This window comes from Numida meleagris, chromosome 7 (assembly GCF_002078875.1).
Source record: "Numida meleagris isolate 19003 breed g44 Domestic line chromosome 7, NumMel1.0, whole genome shotgun sequence".
Lineage (NCBI taxonomy): Eukaryota > Metazoa > Chordata > Aves > Galliformes > Numididae > Numida > Numida meleagris.
In genome coordinates this window covers 2,508,645-2,530,739 of record NC_034415.1, presented here as the reverse complement: position 1 = coordinate 2,530,739, position 22,095 = coordinate 2,508,645, and the positions used below count along the sequence as shown (strand labels likewise).

The 22,095-nt window shown below is 36.9% G+C and overlaps 1 protein-coding gene across 3 annotated transcripts in view; it reads right to left on the bottom strand.

Annotated features, from left to right (window-relative positions):
- Positions 1-22,095, bottom strand: part of DENND1B (DENN domain containing 1B) — a 151,690-nt gene that overhangs the window by 78,870 nt on the left and 50,725 nt on the right. Inside the window, exons 4-9 of one of the 3 annotated variants that reach the window (XM_021404161.1) lie at positions 20,968-21,017; positions 12,814-12,933; positions 6,243-6,312; positions 4,623-4,703; positions 1,841-1,900; positions 43-96 (exon numbers count right to left, since the gene is read on the bottom strand). In XM_021404161.1, the coding sequence (XP_021259836.1) occupies positions 43-96; positions 1,841-1,900; positions 4,623-4,703; positions 6,243-6,312; positions 12,814-12,933; positions 20,968-21,017 (435 nt within the window). Of the gene's footprint in view, positions 1-42; positions 97-1,840; positions 1,901-4,622; positions 4,704-6,242; positions 6,313-12,813; positions 12,934-16,653; positions 16,800-20,967; positions 21,018-22,095 lie in introns of those variants that run through there. The other 2 variants (XM_021404163.1, XM_021404162.1) reach the window with 2 other exon arrangements.

Genomic DNA, 22,095 nt, shown 5'->3' with positions numbered 1-22,095 from the left:
GCTTATACTTCTAAATTTCTTAAAAAGAAACTGTATACTTACACTTTCAGGGATTGTTGGCAATCCAGTTATATCAGGAGTAATGAAATACGAGTGCTAATCAATGGGAAAAAATAATAAATTATGTACACGGCAACTACAATTATTTTTTTTAATATCCAACATTTAGGATTTCCAGCCCCATCTTCATTTAAGCAAATACCCATGTTTCCAATAGGATTCTTACCATTACCAGACAAAGAACTAAGCAGAACACACGATGAAATCACAATTTCTGGCTTAGCACAGCACACAAACCAAACGAACAAAACACCATACTGCAGTTAAAATGAAATTAAGCCAGTTTTAAATGTTGTCTCATGTCAGAGTAGCATTCATAGGCTTCAGCATTGATTTTAAAGTTTCAAGCACAAAAATAAATTTTAAAGGACAAAATGTAAATTTAGAATGAGTAAAGAAAAATCATTTACACGAAAATTAATGAGAACAGAAATATTATTACTTAATTTACAGCCTTGTCTCTTTCCAAACATCTTTGAATCAAAAATGTGCTAACAGAAATCCAAGGTCTGACAGCTTGACATTCCACAATCATTTATGAAAAACATTCACAATTTTATAATCTTATGTTTGAGGGCATTTAGAAAGTAAATATAAAATGCACTAAACTGAAAACAGATGTAGTTTAAATTATTCTCCTTAATCCAGTGCTTTTAACAGTCAAATACAGATTTAACTCAGTAATTTTAAGATATTTTTGCGTAATGAGTCTAAATCTTGAAGGACAAAAAGCCTTGAAGTGCATATTAAATGTGATAATTATTTAATTTTTAGCTTTTGTTACTTTTTAAGTTTTCTTCATTTTTCTTAAGACGTCTGCTTTTATACAGTATATTTTTATTATTATTAGCAAAACAAAAACAGTTTTTAAGACAAAACTTAAAAAAGATACAACAAAACAAGAAGGAAGTCTCTAAGATATTTTGTCTTGTGTTCAAGCAAAAAAATATATTAATATTATATAATCTGCATAGAAAGTTCTTATTAAACCAGCTTGATACATTTAATAGAAAATATTCTCTACATATTAGGTCGTTTGGCAGTAGTTTAAAAAAAGAACAAAAAAACAAAAACCATCACTGGTTTAAAAACAGACATCGTTGCATTTGCACAATACATTTTTCAGGATATTGTTTTGCATCAACAGAAAAAAGTTAAGTCTTTTCTCTAGTGAGGAATAGGAGAATATTCAGGTTAATGCAACGCATTCTTAAAGAGTATGATGAGAAAATTGTTTTCCATATGTAACAAGGTTGCAGAAAATTTAACAACAGACTTTCTGATTAATGAATTTAGTAACTTGGAGTAATAATCATTCATAATTTATGAAGTAGTAATATTTCACTCACTGAACAGAAAAGGAAGTTAGAACTCTGAGAAGCAAAGACACATTACTGCACCCATTAAGAACCGTAAAGCAGCAAAAATGACATGGTATCCAGTCCTTGCACGTCTTTGCGAACTCCCTTAGGAAGATGTATACGACCTTGAAAGACATACTAAATTTATAGTTGCTGTCCTGTATAAAGTCTTCTGTAAAAAAGGAAAACTAGAAAACTAGAAAGTTTTGTTTAGTTGAAGAGTTTGATTTTGGTTATGCTCTGAAATTAGATTGGTTTAAACAGAATAGGTAGGTTAATACTGCTCTTTTAGGGTATAGACAATAGCAGAATTTCCAAAAGGATAAGTATAAATAAGCCTGAAATCAGAAGATATATCCCATAAGAAGTAATTACTGCTTTAATTACAACAGGTTTTAGATAGTGCCTTTTAAACTCACCGATACAAGGCAAGGCTGTTTTTTCAAAACTTGCTTACTTGCAAAAATCATCTCTTGGTTCTTATGCAATATGAGAGAAAGATTGAATTGATTTTTTAGCTTTTCAACCAATAAAGCAAAGATGATTCCAATGCTTCCCATGTCTAAAATACAATCTGAAAATATGCTTCATTCTCTATGTTTCATCCCCATCTGAGTTCAGTCTTGACTCAGCTAACTTTTCCAACAAAAGAAAAAGCACTTTCGTTGGCCCTCCATGGGTAAAATGGAAGTGATAGAAAGCTTAGGTTTCATAGAACCAATGATTACTCATCACAAATTTCAGCCATGGATTATTTGTTACTGGGACAGAGGTGTAAGAAGAGAACGTGGTCCTTAACTGGATCAAGGCATTTTGGTGTCCTACTTAACAAGGATTACTGTGAAATACCATGTATCTGGATACAAGCATAATTTAAGCGTGATTATATACTTATAATCGAAAGTACCATTGTGGCCTGCTATTTAAACCCCAATTCAACGCCTGTGAACCTTACTCTGCATATCTGAGTAAATGGGGAGATGAATCTTTTTAATTCTGCATCATGAAATTTGAACTAGACTCATCCTGGCACAATGAAAGGCAACCTCATGCTGTTAGTCTTACCATTATTTTTCAGACTAGCTACTTCTTAAGTCTATGACCACTGACAGTTCCACTCTAGCCTATTTACAATACACAAGAAGCCAGTAAGAGACACGGATATAAAAAGCTTGACACACAGAGTTAAAGTTGAAAGTGGCCATAAACATTTCCCTGCTCCCTGCAGCACTGAGCTTATCAAAATAGATGCCTGAAGATACAAAACACATTCTGATTCAAGGGAACCTACTCCATCCTGTTCTTCCCTGCCTGAACCCACAGTACTTGCTCAACTGTGCCTGCAGCCAAGCATTTGGCAAGCAGCCTGCATTTGGATAATCATTGTTCAGCTAAAAAGATAACAAAACTCTTTCATGGAACAAACTACTGGGAACAAGAGACAGCTGAGAAAAAAATAAATTCAAACGTCAACTAATATTGAAATAAAACCAGCAAGCATCAACTTAATTGCAAGCAATTTGTCATCCCAATGTTGCTGGTTGTATCCTCCACTCCAAGGTTCACCACAACATTCATTTTAAGATAGGAAAGCTCTGTACAAGATGAAACACAGCACTGACAGCAATAGACAGCAACACTTTCCAGGAAACAAAAGGAAAAAAAAATCTTAAAAATTTATTGATGTCCTACTGAAACACAGGAGGATTTTTAAAGGATATTACAAAGTGTTTTAGGGTTGCCAAATTAGAATTGGTTATAGTACTGCAGTTAGCAGTGGCAAAATATTATTTCTTATACAAGAGGGTACAACTATAGGCTGATAGAATGGAATATTATGTCATTCTGAAAAAATAATTTTAATTTCTGTTACTTACTGAAGAATTATGTACATTATAATGACAACAGCAAATAAACAATTAAACAAACATACATGTACATATACATACACACACAGCAAAGCAACAGAAAAAAAAAATCAAACCATAGCCTCCAAAACCAGCAATATGTTCCAGTGAAAAAGACGATGCAAGTCTGAAAGGCCTTCCAAACACAGTGGATTAGTATTGTTCAAAGAATAAAAATATTAGGGTTCTATAGACTATTGAAAAAAAGTATAACAATGAAAGTGAAATCTGAAAAAATAACCAATATGAAGGCAGCATTATTTTAAGGAGCAAGATTAACTGTGGGCAGTGGTTGTCTCTCTATTTCTGTATGCCCTCCTAAGAGGGCTAGATGTTTTTTCAGAATCTGCTCTTATTTTACTTGAAGTACAGGGCTCAATTCCAAAATAAATGGGTTAAAAATAACAGGAAATGTCACAAGCAAGGTCAAGATAAATAATTTAGCGAACCTTCAGTACATAAGGGAAGACTTTCTATCACTTCTTTCTGTGCCTTGCAAACTGATAGTCCAACTAAGATTTTATTTGCATACATTTACTTCTACGGAAGCTATGGACGTGAAAAATGGCTTTACATTTCATATGGCCTCTACAGGTGTATACAAACACATTTTCATATGCTTTTTCTGTTAACATCATCATGAATTGTTACAGCAACAAGTTTGATCTTTCTATGGCAAAACCAACTTGCCAAACTGAGAGCATCCAGTGCCACATCCCAAAGCGTCAGTGCACCAAGCATAGTGGCACAGACACATTCTTTCATCTCTATCTCCGCTGTAAGTTTTATGTAATGCAGAGCACTTTTCCCATCAGCTTTCCTAGAGCATTTTTGCATGATCAAGCAAATCTAGGAAAAAGGGGTAGGAAGATGGGAAAGCATACACAAACTTGTTTCCAGTTCTGTAAGTCTACCTACTCGGACATAAGAAGCAACAAAATAGAGTCAGTGTATCCTGATTCACAGTTGGAGAAACAAGAATTATCTACAACAAACAGCCAGAAGCACAAAAAAAGTTGTTCTAGCAATGCTAGATCCCACTGCAGTTTACTTTTTCATTCATAGAGCAAAAATCCAATTTCTGTTCCTTTTTGATTGAATTTAAGAGAGCTCCAGATAGAGACAAACTATTCTGCACAGGAAAAAAAAAAAAAGAAAGGTTAAAAAGATTGTCCAAGCCAGTTAATGATGGAAAGCAATATAGGTTTACTGTTTACAAAAGATTTTTTGTTTTTACCATAGTTAGCATTTTGTATTAGGCAATAAAGGTAGGAATAATAGAGAGAATACTTACCACACTTAAACTGACTAAAGCGTTTGCCTTTGGCACAGGATGGCTATACAACGATTTTAACAAATCATTCGAGTCATCTTCCTATAGGGAATATTTTTAAAAGCAATTAATTATTACATAAAAAAAGAATTATTACAATTTACTACATGGCACACAATTTATATATATATATATGTATATATTTAATGAGAAAGACAATTGCAATTTGCCATGAAGTATTTAAATACGAAGTATTAAAGTCAGGCCAAATTTATTTATTTATGTAAGTAAAAGTCTTATATTTTCCCCATATACTCCATAAATTAATTACATTATTTGCAACTGAAAACAGCATGAAAATGGTTATTTATGCTGTACACCTTGGGTATCACCTTCCTAAAACACTTGGCCGTGATATTCACCTTCTGAAAGCTTTGTTAAATAAGCAGCTATGCTTGACTTGTACACTCTTGGTCACAGAGTGCCTGGGAAAGGGAGACAGCAATGTTCCTCTAACAGCCTCCCCAGCAATGTATATGGCATGAGGCAGTACAATAACATACATATTCCATACACTGCTAAAACTTTCTGATCATCAAAACAGATTCCTCAGTATGCAGCACAACAAGCTTAATCTGGCATCTTAAAGTGACTGTACAATGCGAAAACTAACAAACAGTAAGCAGAGGAGAAAACGAATCCTACCTTCCTACTCTTATTAAGGTCAAATATAACCTTAATAATTTTACTGCTATAGTGAAATAAGAGCTCATTTTAAAGATTCAGAGTACTAGTGATGAGACTACAAATACAGAGTACACTTAACATACAGTTAACTAACTCAACACCTAGCTTTCCTACTGCTTATATTTATTACATGAAGTATCATCATGTAGTCCATTTACTATTGCACATAATAACTGCAACTATAGTTTGTATATTCTTGAAACATCAGCTTTTCCAGTCTGCAACATACGGCCATCCATTGATGCCTTTTCTTTTTTAAATTTCCATCTAGTAGTCTAATATAGTTAAAGCAGAAAGATATGGCTTCAATGTTCTCCATAAAGACAGATGCCAGTATTTCCTTCCCTGCATAATCCTGGAATATGTCTAATTGCTCATGAATATGCAAACTAAACTATCATGATTCTTCACCAAATGTTGCAAGCAATTTTGTCTTGCTAGTTGAGATGACAGAATTACGAGAGGTAGTTTTTAGTTAATGTGAAGGGTGAAACAGTACATCATATTTTATGCAGTTCTGAAAAAAAAAGTGTTTCTAACTGATAATCAGATAGTTCCAGAAATCTACAGTTTACAATCAATGCATCATAGAGTTCTCCAGTGATGTAACACTTTGCTCACACTTCACCCAGGAACTGTTTATACCAAGACTGACACTTCAGAAAGGTAGATTCTCAGCAGCTTTCTAAGATTAACATGATATTCAAGTGATAGCGGTGGCCCTACATTTGCATTGATTGAATTCCAGTACAACAAATTTAATGACTTTCTTCTTAATTTTACTAAAAAAAAAATTAAAGAGGGTAGAATCACTTCAAAGCACTTGAGTAGCGACCATTATTTCAAGGAAAATCTTTTACACAAAGAAACAGAATATGTAAAATGTAAAATTACCTGTTCTTTAGCCAAATAATCTGCCAGGGTATTTAAGAGCTTATAGTATACTTCAAACCAGGGTAGGTAACTAAAGAAGGAGAGGAAAAAAAGAAAACTGAATAAGATACAAGTGCATTTTTCTACTGTTTATGAAATACTGCCATATTAAACTGACCAGAACATTTTTATATTTCTACATATAAATAAAACGCTTATAAAACTGTTCCTCACAAATTTCAGTTTGATGGTAAATCAATGATAAGTTGTATCAAAGCTCTATTTCTTTACACTGTATCTACTAACAATACCTATTTGTAAGGCTTTGGTTTTGCTTTATTTATTACAAAGCCGAAATCTCAGTACTTCAGATCCATTATGTATACCAATTCACTTTACACAGTAAGGTGGAACCCTACTTGAAGTCCCATGCACATGTAGATAAGCTTAATATTTTTGCTTCTCATTATTCCAAATGCACCAGAAAAATCACTTTAAGCACTGTCAAACAGCTTTAAGTCACGTTCCCATAGTCTTTTAACGTTACAGCTTTCAGTAGCTGTGTTGGCAATTTTACTTGCCATTTTGATATTCTACACTCTGCGGTGCCTGGGCAAACTGCCACAACGGCTGCTTTCCTGAAGCCTGAAAACCTTTTACCTGGGCAGAGCCAGTACCCATATCTAACAAGCTGTGCACTGCTGTAGAATAGCACAGATGTCACATATATGCAAGAATACTGGTCTCTTTCTAGTCATTTCTAAAGTCATTTCTATACAGAAGTACTTACTAAAAACAGCTGAGCACTGACCAACATTATAAGCACACAACACACTAACACATATTTCAAAAGCTCCTAACAAAAGTCTGCGACCCATATTTGTGCAATATTCTCAACCAGTTAAATAGAATCCAAGATAAATGTGACATAACTGAAGGGTACGAGAAAAGAAGCACAAACACAGAAACATAGTGTCATTATTTCCTTTTTTTCTTTCGGTCATCTATTTACAGAATAGTTACCTTTAGCTCTGATATCGTCAGAGCTTTCCGTGCTCACTATTTAAGCTTATGACACAGATGTAATGTCTGGTAAAGTACATATTACAAGTATAAGTTGTATTTATTTAGAACTTATTTATAAAATTACATACCTTCTCTTGTTTCTTTTCTAGAATTTTATCACAAAAAAAGACATTACTAAAATGACAAGTATGATTAATATTAGTTGTTCATATTTTGATAGGGACAGGAGAGGAAGTAAAGACTGAGACATTTTTATTTCATTTTATACCTATGCTTTCCCTAACAGGGAAGCAGAAGCCGCTAGTGGAAATCTTGGTTGGTTCAGAAGCCAAGGCTACTTTTGCCCAGCGAGCAGAGCAAGAGGTTACATTTCCTTTGCAATACCTCTGTTCTCAGTAAGTAGCTGGTAAGGCTTTAGAAATAGACTCCAGTTCTCAGGGTGAAGAAAAAGTGTACACAATTACACCTCCATAGAGCCACTCACTGCTTCTGGGCCTGAACGCTGCACACCCCTGTAAAACACTCACTGCAGCAGTTCCTAAACCTACTGGTCTTGGACTTTTATTCCATTCGGAACTTCTGTCCCATAACCTTCTGAAATCACATTACCGTCATTCTGGACAGGAAAACAAAACTGCTGGGCACAATCTCCAGGGGGCCTGCAGACATTGCAGCCACCAAAGAAGCTCTGCCAGCCTCCAGCTGCAGCAGAGGTCAGAGCACGGCTCAACCATTTCATCCAAGTCAAGCTACAAGGTGCAAACTGCAAAATACTCTTATAAGCCTGGACACAGGAGTAGTCTGCAACATTTAAAGCCCTTCCAGTGTTTTGCCATCATCTCAGCAGTAGCAGGCTACATCACCCAAGCATATTATTTTTTGCTGTAGAATATTCTAAAATCTTGTCTGATCATTTGTTTTTCATAATGAACATTTATGAACAGCATGCTATAAGTGTTCCTACTTCAATAAAATATTAACAATATTTCTCTCATATCTATGATCTCAGCTCCCCTCTCATAGTGAAAACCAAAATTTAATTTAATTTTTGAATATACACGAGGTAAAATTCATTATTTAAAATTAATGAACCCAAGCGCAAAGCCAGGGAAGATTTTTCTTTCACAGGGTAAGGCATGTTGACCAGATTGCTCTTACATGAGCTTGCTTGCTTTGCAAGATGAGGTTGATGATGCACAACCCGTCTATGCGTAACAAAACCACACATAAACATGTTGTAAAAACAGACTATTTGAACATAGTTTAAAAATGTCAGCTTCCTTCTGAGCTGAAAAACTGGATAAAGAATTGCTTTAAACCTTTAAGCACCATAGACACAAGGTTAATCTAATTTCAGCATGCTACTTGAACCTAAAAAATTAAGACAAATCAAAACATCTGCGGCACGAAAGTGATATGTAGGTTCTTAAATAATGAGACCATCATTGGTTTCTCATTTTTCTTTAATTGTACACACTGCCTTTGCAGACTGCATGTTACAACCAATACTCCTCGGAGAAACAAACAAAGGAGACAAACACACAACCTCCTATTCCCATAAAGTTGCCACAAGAGATTCTTCGCACAGTAAAGAAGAATATCAAAACACATACAAGACTGTTTTTAAAGATATGTATTTCCTGTTTTAGAATACAGTGGTCTTAAAGAGTACAGCCACTGCCTGTCATGAAAACACAAGCACAAGATATTTCACGGCTAATTAGAAACATACTTAGCATTTTCTTTTAATCCAAATGAGCCACAAGGCAGGAGCTCAGACGTTATTCAAAGTCGTGCATAACCCTTGTTGCAGTAAGTAGACTTCCACCTCACTTGTGCTTCTGCTATAGCTCTGATAAAACTTTTACATTCATGAGTCAAAGGTTAAATAAAGGAAAGGAAATGTTTTCTGTCAAATAGTCAGGTAACCACTAACAGTCCTGAACTATCAGCAGGAATCTAACTTCTAGTAATCAAATAAAACTAAGGAAACTGCCTTTCCGTAGCTAAATGTCTAATGTCTAGGGGCTACTTTTCTGTCTGGAAAATTGACACAAAATGTGTAAAATTGAAACATTCTGCTTCTAAGGGATTTGCCTAAAGGAAGAGAGAGAAAGCTTCAAGCATGGCCTTAACTGAAGAACTACAAAGACTTACCACATAAACCTGTCTTCCTTATTATAGCATTTCATTTGGAAACGTAGGTGACAATTTTACAGTCATAAAATTAATGAAATCTAAGACTGAAAATTTTAATGATGCATTTTGCATTTCCTAGATACATAAGGTCAACCTCGCATTCCATCACAGTTTCAAGATTTTTAACAACACAAAGTTCAGTCAAATTATTCGAACTTCATATTAAAACCATCCAGGTAATTCAAAAAAAGTTTAATGTAAACTCAAAGCATTATTCCTACTACAAACAGCAGAGATGTATAGAAACAATACTCAAACGAATTAAGTCTCCTTCTATTATTCCAAAGTGAACATTAACATTTCTATTGTACCACTTCAATTCTGAGCTGCCAAAATTGTTACTTAAATTAACATACAGAAAATTGAACTAGAAGAAAAGATCCAGTATAGTACATGAGAACAAAAATAGGTTACAATACTCCTCCTGTGGTACCCGGGTTTTTAGGGGCTACATGAGCTCAATGGTTTGTGGAGAAGGAAGTGACACAGCAGGACTCACACCTAGAGCTTCACACAAAGTAGCCTTGTCATTTAAAAATAGAGAAAAACAAGAAAAAGAATTGCAAAGGGATCGCACTGCATTTCTGAAAAACTATCCAAGATTTGCTCTCTCCTCTTACTATGATTTTGCACTCATTTGGACATTGAATTTGGCAAATGCAGTCAAATCCCGCATGATCACTTTAGACCACACTGTAGCACGAGTAAGTTCTTCAGATGAAAACACCTGGGATTGCGACATCGGGTGTAATTATTTCACTGTATTAGCGTTTACAGAGAATTTGTACAAAACATTCTGACCTTGGAGAGAATTCTGTTCTCATTCTGTGTATGTAAGATATACAAAACCACGAAACATCTAGAGGATTTTTCTATGTACAACCCGAGTGTATTTTGTGCTTTAAATTCTCCAGTTTAACACTGCACTACATGCCTGAAAATTCAAAGATGATTTCCTTTAATTAGCATTTCAGATAAGAGTAAAAGAAAAGAATGAATTATAGAGAGATAAGCTACAAGACCTAATCTCATAAGCAGCTTTACACTGGTTGTGTGAAGTTTAAGGATGAGTAGACTTTTCTTCACGTTTCAGTTCAAAACCCAGTACTTTGTCAGTCTGGCAAAGGTTAACACTGAACTGATACCACCCACAAAAGATATTCACAAGATGGAAGCTGTATTCTATTCTCATCAGCCTACCCAAATTTTTATAGAATTTCATTCTCATCACTGTGATTGGCTTGTTCCTGCTCTTCCTTTCAGATGTTTTTACTTAGATTTTAGTTATCTACTACTATTTCATTCAGTTAAGTCTTTTATACTCGACAGTCACTAGTCTGTGTTAAGTCTCAGCCTGCAGGCTGAATGTGGTCCTCTTCTTAGCGGAGTTACACAAGTATGTGCATATGTAGACGTGCAGTAGTTAGACATGGCATTTCTGTAAGCCCGCATTTGTGTGTTTATATATAATTAATAGTTATGGAGCTTATATCTGTGTATAATTATATATCTGACAGACACATGTAGTTTGAACTGTTCGTACAAGCTGTTCATCTAGTGGTTGGCAACCCTGCACTCAGCAGGGGTGTTGAAACTAGATGATCTTTGAGGTCCTTTTCAACCCAGGCCATTCTATGATTCCACGATACAGAAGTGTGTTTATGTGTATATATGTAGTGAATGTACTTGATGGTATTTTGAAATGTGGAAGAAAAGAAAGCAACTGTGCACATGCGTACAAAATCTTTATCCATAAAGACAGCAACCCTTCATTAAAATGTCTTCCATATTGGTTAGCTTAAGATAAACAAATATGAACAAGGGAGAGACAGAATAAATGCCTATAGAAATCTGCTAGTGGGTCTTCTTTCATTTGGTCATTCCTAATGAATCTTGGATTCAGAGCAGAAACCAGACCAGATATGAAAACACTTTAATGAAAACATCGATGCATTCTTTCTATCCAAGCTATGCACTATTTCAAACTAACATATAAACTAGAGAGAAAAGGGCTACCAACCTAGAAGTACAATTCCATGCAGATAATGCTGTTATGCATTCAGTGAGGGATTGTAAATTTGAAATTGTCACCATAAAAGCAATACAGGCAATGTTTTGATTATGGTTTGGTGAAAAATTATAGCTTGCCACTTTTCATTTACCTAGTTATTCCTGTCAAGTAACAGACCATTGGCTAACCTTTAACGAATGTATGTCTCTGTGGAAATGTTAATAGAAATATCTTAGTTTACACCAGCTGAGAACGTGCATCTTTTGCTTTGCAGTACTATACGCAGTACTTAAACATGCATACTTGAGTACGTGTTATTGATTAAGCATTTGTTACTGCAGCATTAGAAGCTAGACAGGCAGCATTAGGAGTAAGAATAATAAATTTTGTTTCTAGCTTGATGGAGGAAGAAAAAATTAACTCAGAAAAAACGAGCTAAAAGCATATGCATACATTCTCTATGGTCCTTAACAAAACATATCAACAAAAGATATCACAGCAAAAAGGGCTAAGTATTATATCCTCCAACATCCTGAACTAAATCTTTATGCAGTATTATTACAGAAATATTATTGGCATCACAGAGAGACAACTAATATCCAAGAGAATCTTCTTCCATTTGCCACAGAATACCACTGCACAAGCTCTCAACAATAGCTTGGAATCTGCTTAAAACCCTGGATGTCAGGAGGATCCCAAACAAGATGCCCCCATTTCCTCCATAGATCTTACATGCTGCTAGGCTATTACTTGAACTGGCAATTTTGCCTTATAATAAAGCACAATACAAAAAGGCTTTAGCTAAACTTATTTTTCCGCCTTCATTACTAAACCTATTATTTTACAGGAGAATAAAGAAAAACCAGAAAGAAAAACAAAGTATTTAACTGAAGCCAATTTTTTTTTTTTTTTTTTTAATCTTCAGTGTCGGTTCTGCACCACGGTGGCATGCTGTACACTGATGATTAATCTCACTCTGGAGTTTCTTACAAGACAAAGATGGAAGACATCTGAAAATCATGCTTCCAAGTACAGGAATACAGAATAGTGGATTTCATCATTAAGTTGACTGGATACTTGTCAAAGATTTCATTAGAAATAAAAAATATCCATGCAACGCTCAAAGCCTGTAAAAGCTACTTTGTAAAGTTCTCATGTTACCCAAATTGAAACCATCGGATGGGACTTGGGACCAGTTTTCATCTGAAATCAATGGTAGCACCATTGTACAGAAATGGTGTACTAACAACAGTAAATATTCATTGTTAATAACTGACGATAACAAAATATTAACAGATTTCAAGAGATATTATATTTTTTCTACATTCACTTCTCAATTTTTCATATGCAGCTTACCTCAGAATACAGAGGCAGACTTTGCCTCCTGACGTCAAACGGCAAAATCCAAACCGCTGCTTACTTTCAATGTCGGTGAGAACAAAGGTAAAATGCTGTCCTACTTGGTTTTGGGACACCCTGAAAAATAAGATACAGAGCATAAGAACACCAAATGATGAAAAATACTCGCATAAAAGTCACTGGTCTCCAGCATTTTCACACTCAAACCTCACCGTATTTCCTCTCAAACTACCCTTTTCTTCCCTCCTTCTCTCCAGGCTGCCTCCTTCACTCCACCTCCCTTGAGCACTGAAGAGCCCCATTCCCTCATTCATCCATGCCTCCTGCTGCCATCTTTGCACCACACAGACCTGGCCACCTGCACCTCAGTGAGCCCACACCTCAAGGCCTTGTGCATGTCAGACCCCCACAACACAGAAAAGAAGGTAAAGGAGTTACAGAAAGCACAGAGCAGGGAAGGTAAGGATGAGGGGAGGCAGCTGCTGAATTACAAGGAGAGACTTAAAAAGGTTGGACTTCAGTTTGGGGAGGAAAAGACCAAGAGGGAATATAATTAATATTACAAGATCACAGAGACAGTGGGAAGATAATTGCTTCATACAACAAAGCATATATTGCAAGCTCTAAAACTGGTCTGGTCAAACTTTGGTGATTTTCATAGAAATCATGAAATGCATTCAATGTAAGCGTTTCAGAACACAAACTGCATCTTAACTTTACTCACAGAAATACATATTGCACTTTCTCAACAACTTCCAGTGAAAATTGGCTTTAGGTAGACTCAGCATTTTCAACTGGGACAGGTAATGTATGGTATAGACAGAAGTGAATTAAAGCAAAGTTTTAATGGGCAGCGTAGGGAGATCTGAAAAGGTAACATGCAGCTGTTCTGCCAGTAATTCTGCTGTCCTCTTATTTTCTCATTCTTGCATCATCTTCTTCAGCAGAATACCTAAGCACCTGCTAGTGAGTGATATGGTTAACATATGTCATCTGTGGCTGAGAAAGTATTCCTGCAGAAGCTGAGAACCATCTTTCATCTCCCACTAACCACACTTTTTTTTCCCCATTTGTCCCCTGCAATATGTCTATCTTTATAAAACCTCCACCAAAACACAACACAAAAATTTTCCCATGGGAAGGAAAACAAGTAGGAGATCAAAGGCATGAAGAAGTTATAATGGGACACATGCAAATGCTTAATACGTGATGAAAACAGCTTAAAGATTAGCCAAGTGATGCTACTGCCCAGACTCTACAATATCCCACTCATTTCCATTTGGTCCCATCCCTTCTGAGTACAGCAACTAGCCTGAAATAAAAGCCTGTGCTGAGTATAAATAACAGGACAATATATCTTTAGTCCATTAACGATCATTAGAAATCCGTGATCATTAATGGACTTTCTCATTCTTAAAAGTTAGGTTTTTAAGCTCAATTCATTACAAGTATTTTCCTCAATTATCTTCAGTAAATTGGAGCAACGTAGTACACTCTTCACTCTTAGTAAATGCTTGATGTCTTTCACTCACATTTAATTTTTTCAGGTTCTTTTGGATAACTAGGATGCTGCCTGTGTATTACAGCTGACACAACAGTGCCATCAATGACAGTATGTCATTACTCCCCTGCCAATGATGCAGTTTTCTATCCAAGCCTCTGCACTGCTCTCAGGAATAAAGAGGCAAATCTTCCTCGAAACCCTCAGGTCAGGGCACTGCGGGGTGTTGCCAAGTCCCCCAGCAGCAGCACTGCCAGCACCCTGTGCTCTGCCCAGGCTACGGTCCTTCACCCAAACAGGTGATCAGTGATTTACAAAAGCTGCTCTTAATAAATGCCCAACTATGCAGTCTTTGCTGTTTGTGTACTGCGTACACGTATGCCGGATGACTCTGCTCCACTGCTGCTTAGAAACAATTCCACAGCCCAAAGAATCTGACAACAGTAAGGAGCCTTTCTTTTCATTTATCTCCTCCCTTCCCAACTGTGGAATAAGACAAAGGAGAATATACTGTACTGCAATTTAAGCATATGTAAAAATGTCATTGCACGAGACCAAATAAGATTTAAATTCTGAGAATCTATTAAAAATAGCTCAGGCAAGTTATGGCAGTCTAGCAGGAGGCAATCCCCATGCCATCTCACCACCTCCAACTTTCCCTTCGCTTCCTCAAGAGACACTACGCTACATTTTCACAGTCAGTGTGAGAACAGCCCAGCTTGAAAGCTGCATCCTGCAGCCTTCAGGAGGAGCTGCAAGCAGCATTTTCTGGATGCTCAAGCTGAGAAAAACTCCAAGGCTGAATCTCCACAAACAATCCAGAAGTTTGCATTTGATCCCACTTGCTTCAGAAGAACAGCTAACAAAAGCCAGCGACCAACCATCATCAGCACCTTTTCTGATCAGTTTCAAATACTGAATTAATTCTAGGTTGCTAATTTGAGAGCTCTATGCAGGACCTGGGGGTGGCAAGGATGCCTGCTTTTTTGCCCCTCTTCAGCAGAATTGAAACTGACTGTGCGCAAACCTTAGAAAAACAAGCTAACGATGGCTGATATTTCCATACACTGATAGATAGCCCCAATGTATAAACTCAACACAAAACTTTCAAGAAGCGCTGGCACTATAGTTTTAATATACCTGTTGCGTATATTTATGTGGACAGGTTTTGGCTATGACAACTGGGGCTTGTGCCTCTGAAGCCAAGTCTTGACTTTGGCCCCACTACCAAACCACAGCAAAATGCCTCTACCAGTTTTCCTTAACATGAAAATCAACATAGGTAAAATGCAATTATTACCTACCAGGATTTTCTAACCAAAGTGTTATCTGTACTTTCTAATGGAGCACAGGATTACTGACTGAACTTCAGAACACCTTTTGCAGAACTCAGGCCTGTGGGTTACTTCAAAACGACTGACCTGCTCACTTGCAGGGAGACAGCATAGGCAAGCTGCCTCAAACTGTCGCTGACCTCCTCCTCCCTCATTCCTGTGTCTTGATTTTTTTTTTTCCCCTTCCTTTCAGCTCCTGCATGGCCTGCTTACATTTAATCTTAGTTTAACAACAATAAATCACCAATAGCAAAGAATGTGTGTAAAAACACTTATTAACTCTGCAGACTACAATGGGCTCTTTCAAGGCTATTACAGTTTACTATATGAATAAAAGTAGTTTTGAAAATTTTCTAATATCTGCAGAATACAGAAAAGGCTCTTTGGTACACACAGAGCAGGTAAAGAGCTGTTTTAAAGATTGCTGTTTACACTATAGCCATTGTGCAGGCTGAATTTTAAGGCTGCCTTGAGAGAGCTGATTAAGGCAGGAATTAAATCTCTTCCAATGAAAAACTAGATGTCTAACCATCACATTTACCCCTAATTCTCAATTTAACTTGGAAGACGAGAAATTTTATCTGCTTAGGAAACAAAGTATGTTTGATATGTGCCATCCTTCAAATTTTGGAATTTCTAAAGGGCTCTGAATTTCAGAGAGATTTTGTTGTTTCAAAACAATGGAAAACCATGCATGGGGAAAAGATTTTAATAAATTATTTTTTAAACAAAACAAAGTTAGCAGTGTCATTAATTTTAAGGTGTCGTGCACATATGCTTGACCAGCCAATGAAGCCCAATTCTTACCCAACTCATTAATTCAGCTTACTCAGTTCCTGCTTACAGGCAGCTGCTACTGTAAACTGAAAATTTTAAGTGTATTTTGTCTCCAAATCTAACACTGAAAAGTAAACCACACCAGACATTGACCCTAATTCTCCCCAAATCAGAGAAAAGATTAGAGATAGATTCAAGATGGAATTGATGTCAAGGTGGAGGTACCAGCTGATGGAGAGGAGTGGGGACTCAGCAACTCCAGGTTGAGCCATCTTCTTCCACTGATTACTATCCCCAACAGGCAACCATTGTTTCCACGCTCACTCTGTGATCCATGATCCACCACTTGGGTTCCTCCTGTAGTTACTCAGATTTTTCTCATATGCCTACATTTTATATTATATACACATGCATAATACAATGAGATCATGAGTGGAAAGAACTCAGTTGTACAAAATTACTACTTTATTTCAGAGTTTGTAACTCATCCTACAAATTGACCAGAATGACTGAAGCTCTCAGGAAATGTTATAGATTTATCTTTATCTATACAGCTTGAAATGTATTAAATATATTCTTAGCTATGTACTTTCTATTCTCATCTATTTTCAAAGTAAAAATTTTTGTGTAAGCCACAAATCCAATCATCTCCACAGCCAGAGACTGCTACTCAAAACACCAACAGAAATGGTTTAGCCAGGAACAGGACACTGAAAGTGATATCATTTCTGCTGTCATTACTCATTGACTGTAATAGTTTGTGAGCTAAATAGTAGGCACAGTAGTTCACATACTGGAGCAACATTCTACAGCTAATGAGAAATCTTCCTACAGCATGTGCAGCAGAGCCACTTTTTACGCTCTGCAACATAGCCCTTCCCATGCGATTGGGTGGGCACCGTAGGTGAAATCAATAAGGCTCTTAACATCATCTCCATGCTAAAAAGGCACACGTGCTGTACACACAATAGAAGAAATACAACCTGAAGGGGAAAAACCGAAGAGCAGAACGGGAGAGCAAAAGTATTTATGGAGGAGGGGACAAAGGAGAAGAGATTCAAAGTGCAGAAAAAGTGAGGAGTCAAGCAGTGACATAGTGCAATTTAGGACTAATTTTGAGTTGTGACCGAAAAGAACAAGAACATCTGCATCCTCACTCAATCATCCAGCAAAACAACCAACATAGCTAGAGAGTGAGGTGTGGGGGAAGGAAGTGAAGAAAATCATGTAGAGTTTGCATGAAGGTTGCAAGGAACAAGACAGAAGATGAGGTTTTTCTCTGACACATAAAAATTAGCTTAACAAATATTGGAAGGAAAAGAAAAATCTCTACATTCCTTAATGGCACAATCCTCCTATTTCATATGAAGAGAAACAGAGAAAGCAATTCCATAGCAGACAAAAAGAGAGCTTATTCATAACTATCTACAAACGAACAGTTAAAAAGGTATACAAGGTATATAAAAATGTTAATTAAGACTAAAATAATTTAGTTGCAAAAAAGATGTAGGTTCTTAGGATAAATGCTCAAGAACTTCTATGACAGAATTCATTTCTTAATCCCCTTCAACATAAAATGTAAGCTATCCTGGGTAGTAACAAAATTATGTGTTTGCTATCCATTTTCATATATATATTGATATATATATAGGTATATATATCAATTTTCATATATATATATATGTATGTATAAAACTTTAAGTTTACGTAATGGTCATCACACCATTCATTGTGCTTTTTTGGCTTGACTTACAGGTTAAATTTAATGGGAGTTACCTACAGATTTTAATCACCATTGACAGTATCTCATTTTGATAATTAGAACAAATAGCGTACAGCTACTCAGTATACCCAAACAAAAGATCAAGTCAGTATTTCTGGTGAGATCATGTAAGCAGTATCACATAGAATCAAATCTAGGTCTTAGTCCACAATCATTGCAGCATAGTGAACAGAACAAAATCAAACAAATTCTCACTTAATCCACTTATCAATTCATTCACTAATTAACTACAGGTGAGGTGGAGGAAAGTGGAGGATGATGGACTTACCACTGTGCTTTGACAGGGCTTTAACTTCGTTATTTTCATAATTTAATGAACACAGATTTACTACTTAAATGAGTTTTATTTATCTATTTAATAAAAGGGACACTGTTGCCTGAAACTCTGCTGCATGCAAGAAAGCCCAGAAGCAATCTATAGAACAAAGGCATCGTTTTTTCATTCCAGGTATCTTGATCAGTAGCATCAGTGGAAATTCCACTTCTGCTCTGATAATTCCTACCTCTTACAAGGATCAGACAGTGCTCTCAGTGGTTTATATACAGATAGTTCACACAATACAGTTTGAGAAACTGTGTTCCCTAAAGTACAATGTGCACAATCTGTGAAATAGAAACTTGGCTTTTCACTTCAATGAAAGCTTTCTGTGCAGAACTTGCCATCGAAACTGGCTGTAAAATACTTAGGGGCACTCAGTAAACGGTCTGTGGTGGTCCTCTCGACAAGAAAATAAACAAATATTGAGGAGACAAGTGAAAAGCGTTTATGGCTAGACAAAAACTTGGTGTTTGTCACATCTACAACATTCTTTAAAAAAATTAAAACAAAACAAACATGAAAAGGAGTTATAGCAACATATTTCTCACCACTCGCCTGTATCAGTCCCATACTTTTCAAAAAAAAAAAAACTCTGGGAAAACAGAAGACAACTATACAGTTTCTGTTTTGTTTCTTTGTTTTAAAGTGGTAACATGTCTTTACTGTGGAAAATGCCTGAGCTGAGTAGTTTAAACACCGCACAGCCATAAGTTGTTCTCACATACAGTTGCTAGTAAGGAGCAGCACACCCTTATACATGGGCTTCCGGTACTTCTGTCTCTTTGCCCAGGACAGCTCTGCCCACCTCCCGGCCCGTGCTCCTTCACTCTCCATGACCCCACGCTGCCTCTGCTCCCCCACCAGTCCCTACAGCCCAGCTCCCAGCCCCAGCCAAGCAGGAGCCGCCCATGCAGCAGCTGGCTTCAGAAGCAGCCGTGTGCAGGCTGAGCAGTCAGCGGTCAGATGGAACACACAGCTCCTCAACAGTGCATCTCAGCTTCCAAGAATTGCCCCAGCTTCTGTCCAACTGCCAAGCTCTGTGGATTTTGTAGAAATTTCCTGTCTGTGAGAGCACTGCTCTTCAGTCAAATACAGAGGTCAAAAAGTACGTTGGGTCAGGGGGACAAAGGGCGTGCAAACAACAAACATCCCATAACTTCCATCACTTTTTCCCCCATCATTTGGATACTAAGTTAAAACAAAGTAGTATATTCCCACTTTCAGCTTTCTGATTAAGTTTATCAGCCTCATATAAGCAACTAAGTGCCTTCTGAATGGACAGAAGCAGTCAACACAAAAGTAGTCATTTGAAAATAATTATTTGCTGCCACTGATGGTGTTCTTGCCACTGGATGGCAGCAGCAGAACCTCACCTTTTTCTGTTATCCTCAATTTTAATTTCCATTATTCATCTTTATTATCAGTTTTAAACAGAATTCTGCATACATCTCAAGCACATTAAGGACTTCAGTGCTTTACAGCCAACATGAACAACAGTACTACTTAAGTCATCAAAACAGCCTAAAGGGCAGCGAGCACAACCAGTTCAAAATGCAAACAACTAACTAATCTGTAAATGGCTGAACAAACATGGCTTACTTCAGAGAAGTTGTGTTTATGACAGTCTGTATTTGCCACGTTTCCCTGCAAAGCCTCCGTCCCTGCCTCACACCACGCTACTGTCACTGCGCTGCCAGCCGCTGCTGCGGGGCTCTCGCACACAGCGATGCCAACGCTGCCCTGAAGCCGGCTCAGCCTGCACGCTACCGCCTGCATCTTCCATTCCTTATGCAAATTACGCTTTTAACTCAATCTTGGCTGATTTGGACAATGTGAGTTTTAGAAACTGAGTGTGATTGATTAAATTAATTACCATTAATCATTTTGACAAGCTCAAATAAATATTTTAATTGATAAAAATGTTTTACATGAACCATTTAAATTATTGCATCATTACATGGATGCCACACCGTAACGGATACCAGAAAGGTAAGAGCTAATTAATTATAAATAATAATCTTAATTCTACTCAGAAAAATCAACTGCGTATTCAGTTACTTTCACGCAATTCAAGTCTTAATTTCTTTACTCTCAAACAACACATTTTCAGTGCCGGTCAGTGACTATTTATATCCCAGTGCCCATAACATTTTTTATGTTGCTTGCTGCTTGAACAAAACTGTATTATATGCTGAAATTAATGTGGATGCTGTTTACAATCATACAGGACAAAATCAAGAGGCAGGATATTGCTCTATCCTGAAAGGCATACCCTGAAAATTCTGGAAAAGTTGCGTTTTGCTGTGATGCTCTTCTCATCCACGGGTTCACACTTCTGTACTATGTTTTTTCTTGTTCTTTAAAAATTTCCTCGTTATCATACTAAATATCATTTCATATTAAAAATATTTAAATAAACAATAACTGTGCCACATACCTTTCGACGTCAAAAGGAAAGCAGAACTTTGGAACGCTGTTCAGCACTTCCTGTAAATGCAAGTGAAAGAGGGTTAAGGTTTGAAAAGGCTTCTCTCTGTTTGCTAGCAATTACCTTAAAGATTGGTTTTTAGAAATATCCAAAAATATTCATAGCAAATAATAAACTCGAGGAATATAAGACGGCAAAAAAATACAGTACATGTTCTTGGACTGAAATAATTGATTATTAAAAAGGAATTAAGTTTGTGCTTCGGCAGATTGCAAAGACAATGCCGTAGAAGCCCCAGGAGGGAAAGGCCTGGCCTGAAGGGTATTAACACCCTTCACATCCCCGCTGGGATTCCCCTCAACAAGGCCATATGGATTTTACAAGAAGCACCACACCATATGGGTAAGCCACGTCTGCTGCTACTTGTACCACAGACTAGCCACAGGGACTTCTGACAGATCCTGGCTCAAAAATACAAATGTTGTTTCAATTAAAATGCAGGCAGAGAAAAGGGAATGAAGTTGGCAGCAGAATGAATTACAGAGAGGTATAACGACTCTATACATGTCTCATGGTCAAACGCTGAAAATGATGGAAATCTTCTGCTGGTCCAAGGGAGATATTTATATGATTAACCCTTTGGTTTTCACAAGCAACCATCTCTATTCATAAAGGGGGAGGGAGGGAATCCGACTGAGCTACATTTGTACCATAATATAAAAGGATAATGTTGCTCTTTCTCACAGCATTTTATTTAAGAAGTTGTATAGTGACAAATAAAGTGTATGAATTAAAATACGAAAATGCGCTCAAGCTAGTCAACATTTTCCATTAGATTAAAAAAGTGATTTACCAGATTTATTAGCAGAAAATATCAAAGTGATCTTACAGGATCCCAGAAAAACAGTTATTTCCAACAGTTACTCCCAACTGGGAAAACAAATCTTCTGTGGCACACATCAGCTAAGAAGGGACAAGCTATGGCACTGCTGTTGGTCAGCACGGCTACAGGATGCTCTCCTTGTATGAGAACAACAAAAAGACTATACTGGCTATACTGGGGCACACGAGGCATCCTGCAAGGTGCGTGCTCTCAGGAAAATGCACACGGATTGCAGAGATGCAGATGGGGTTAAG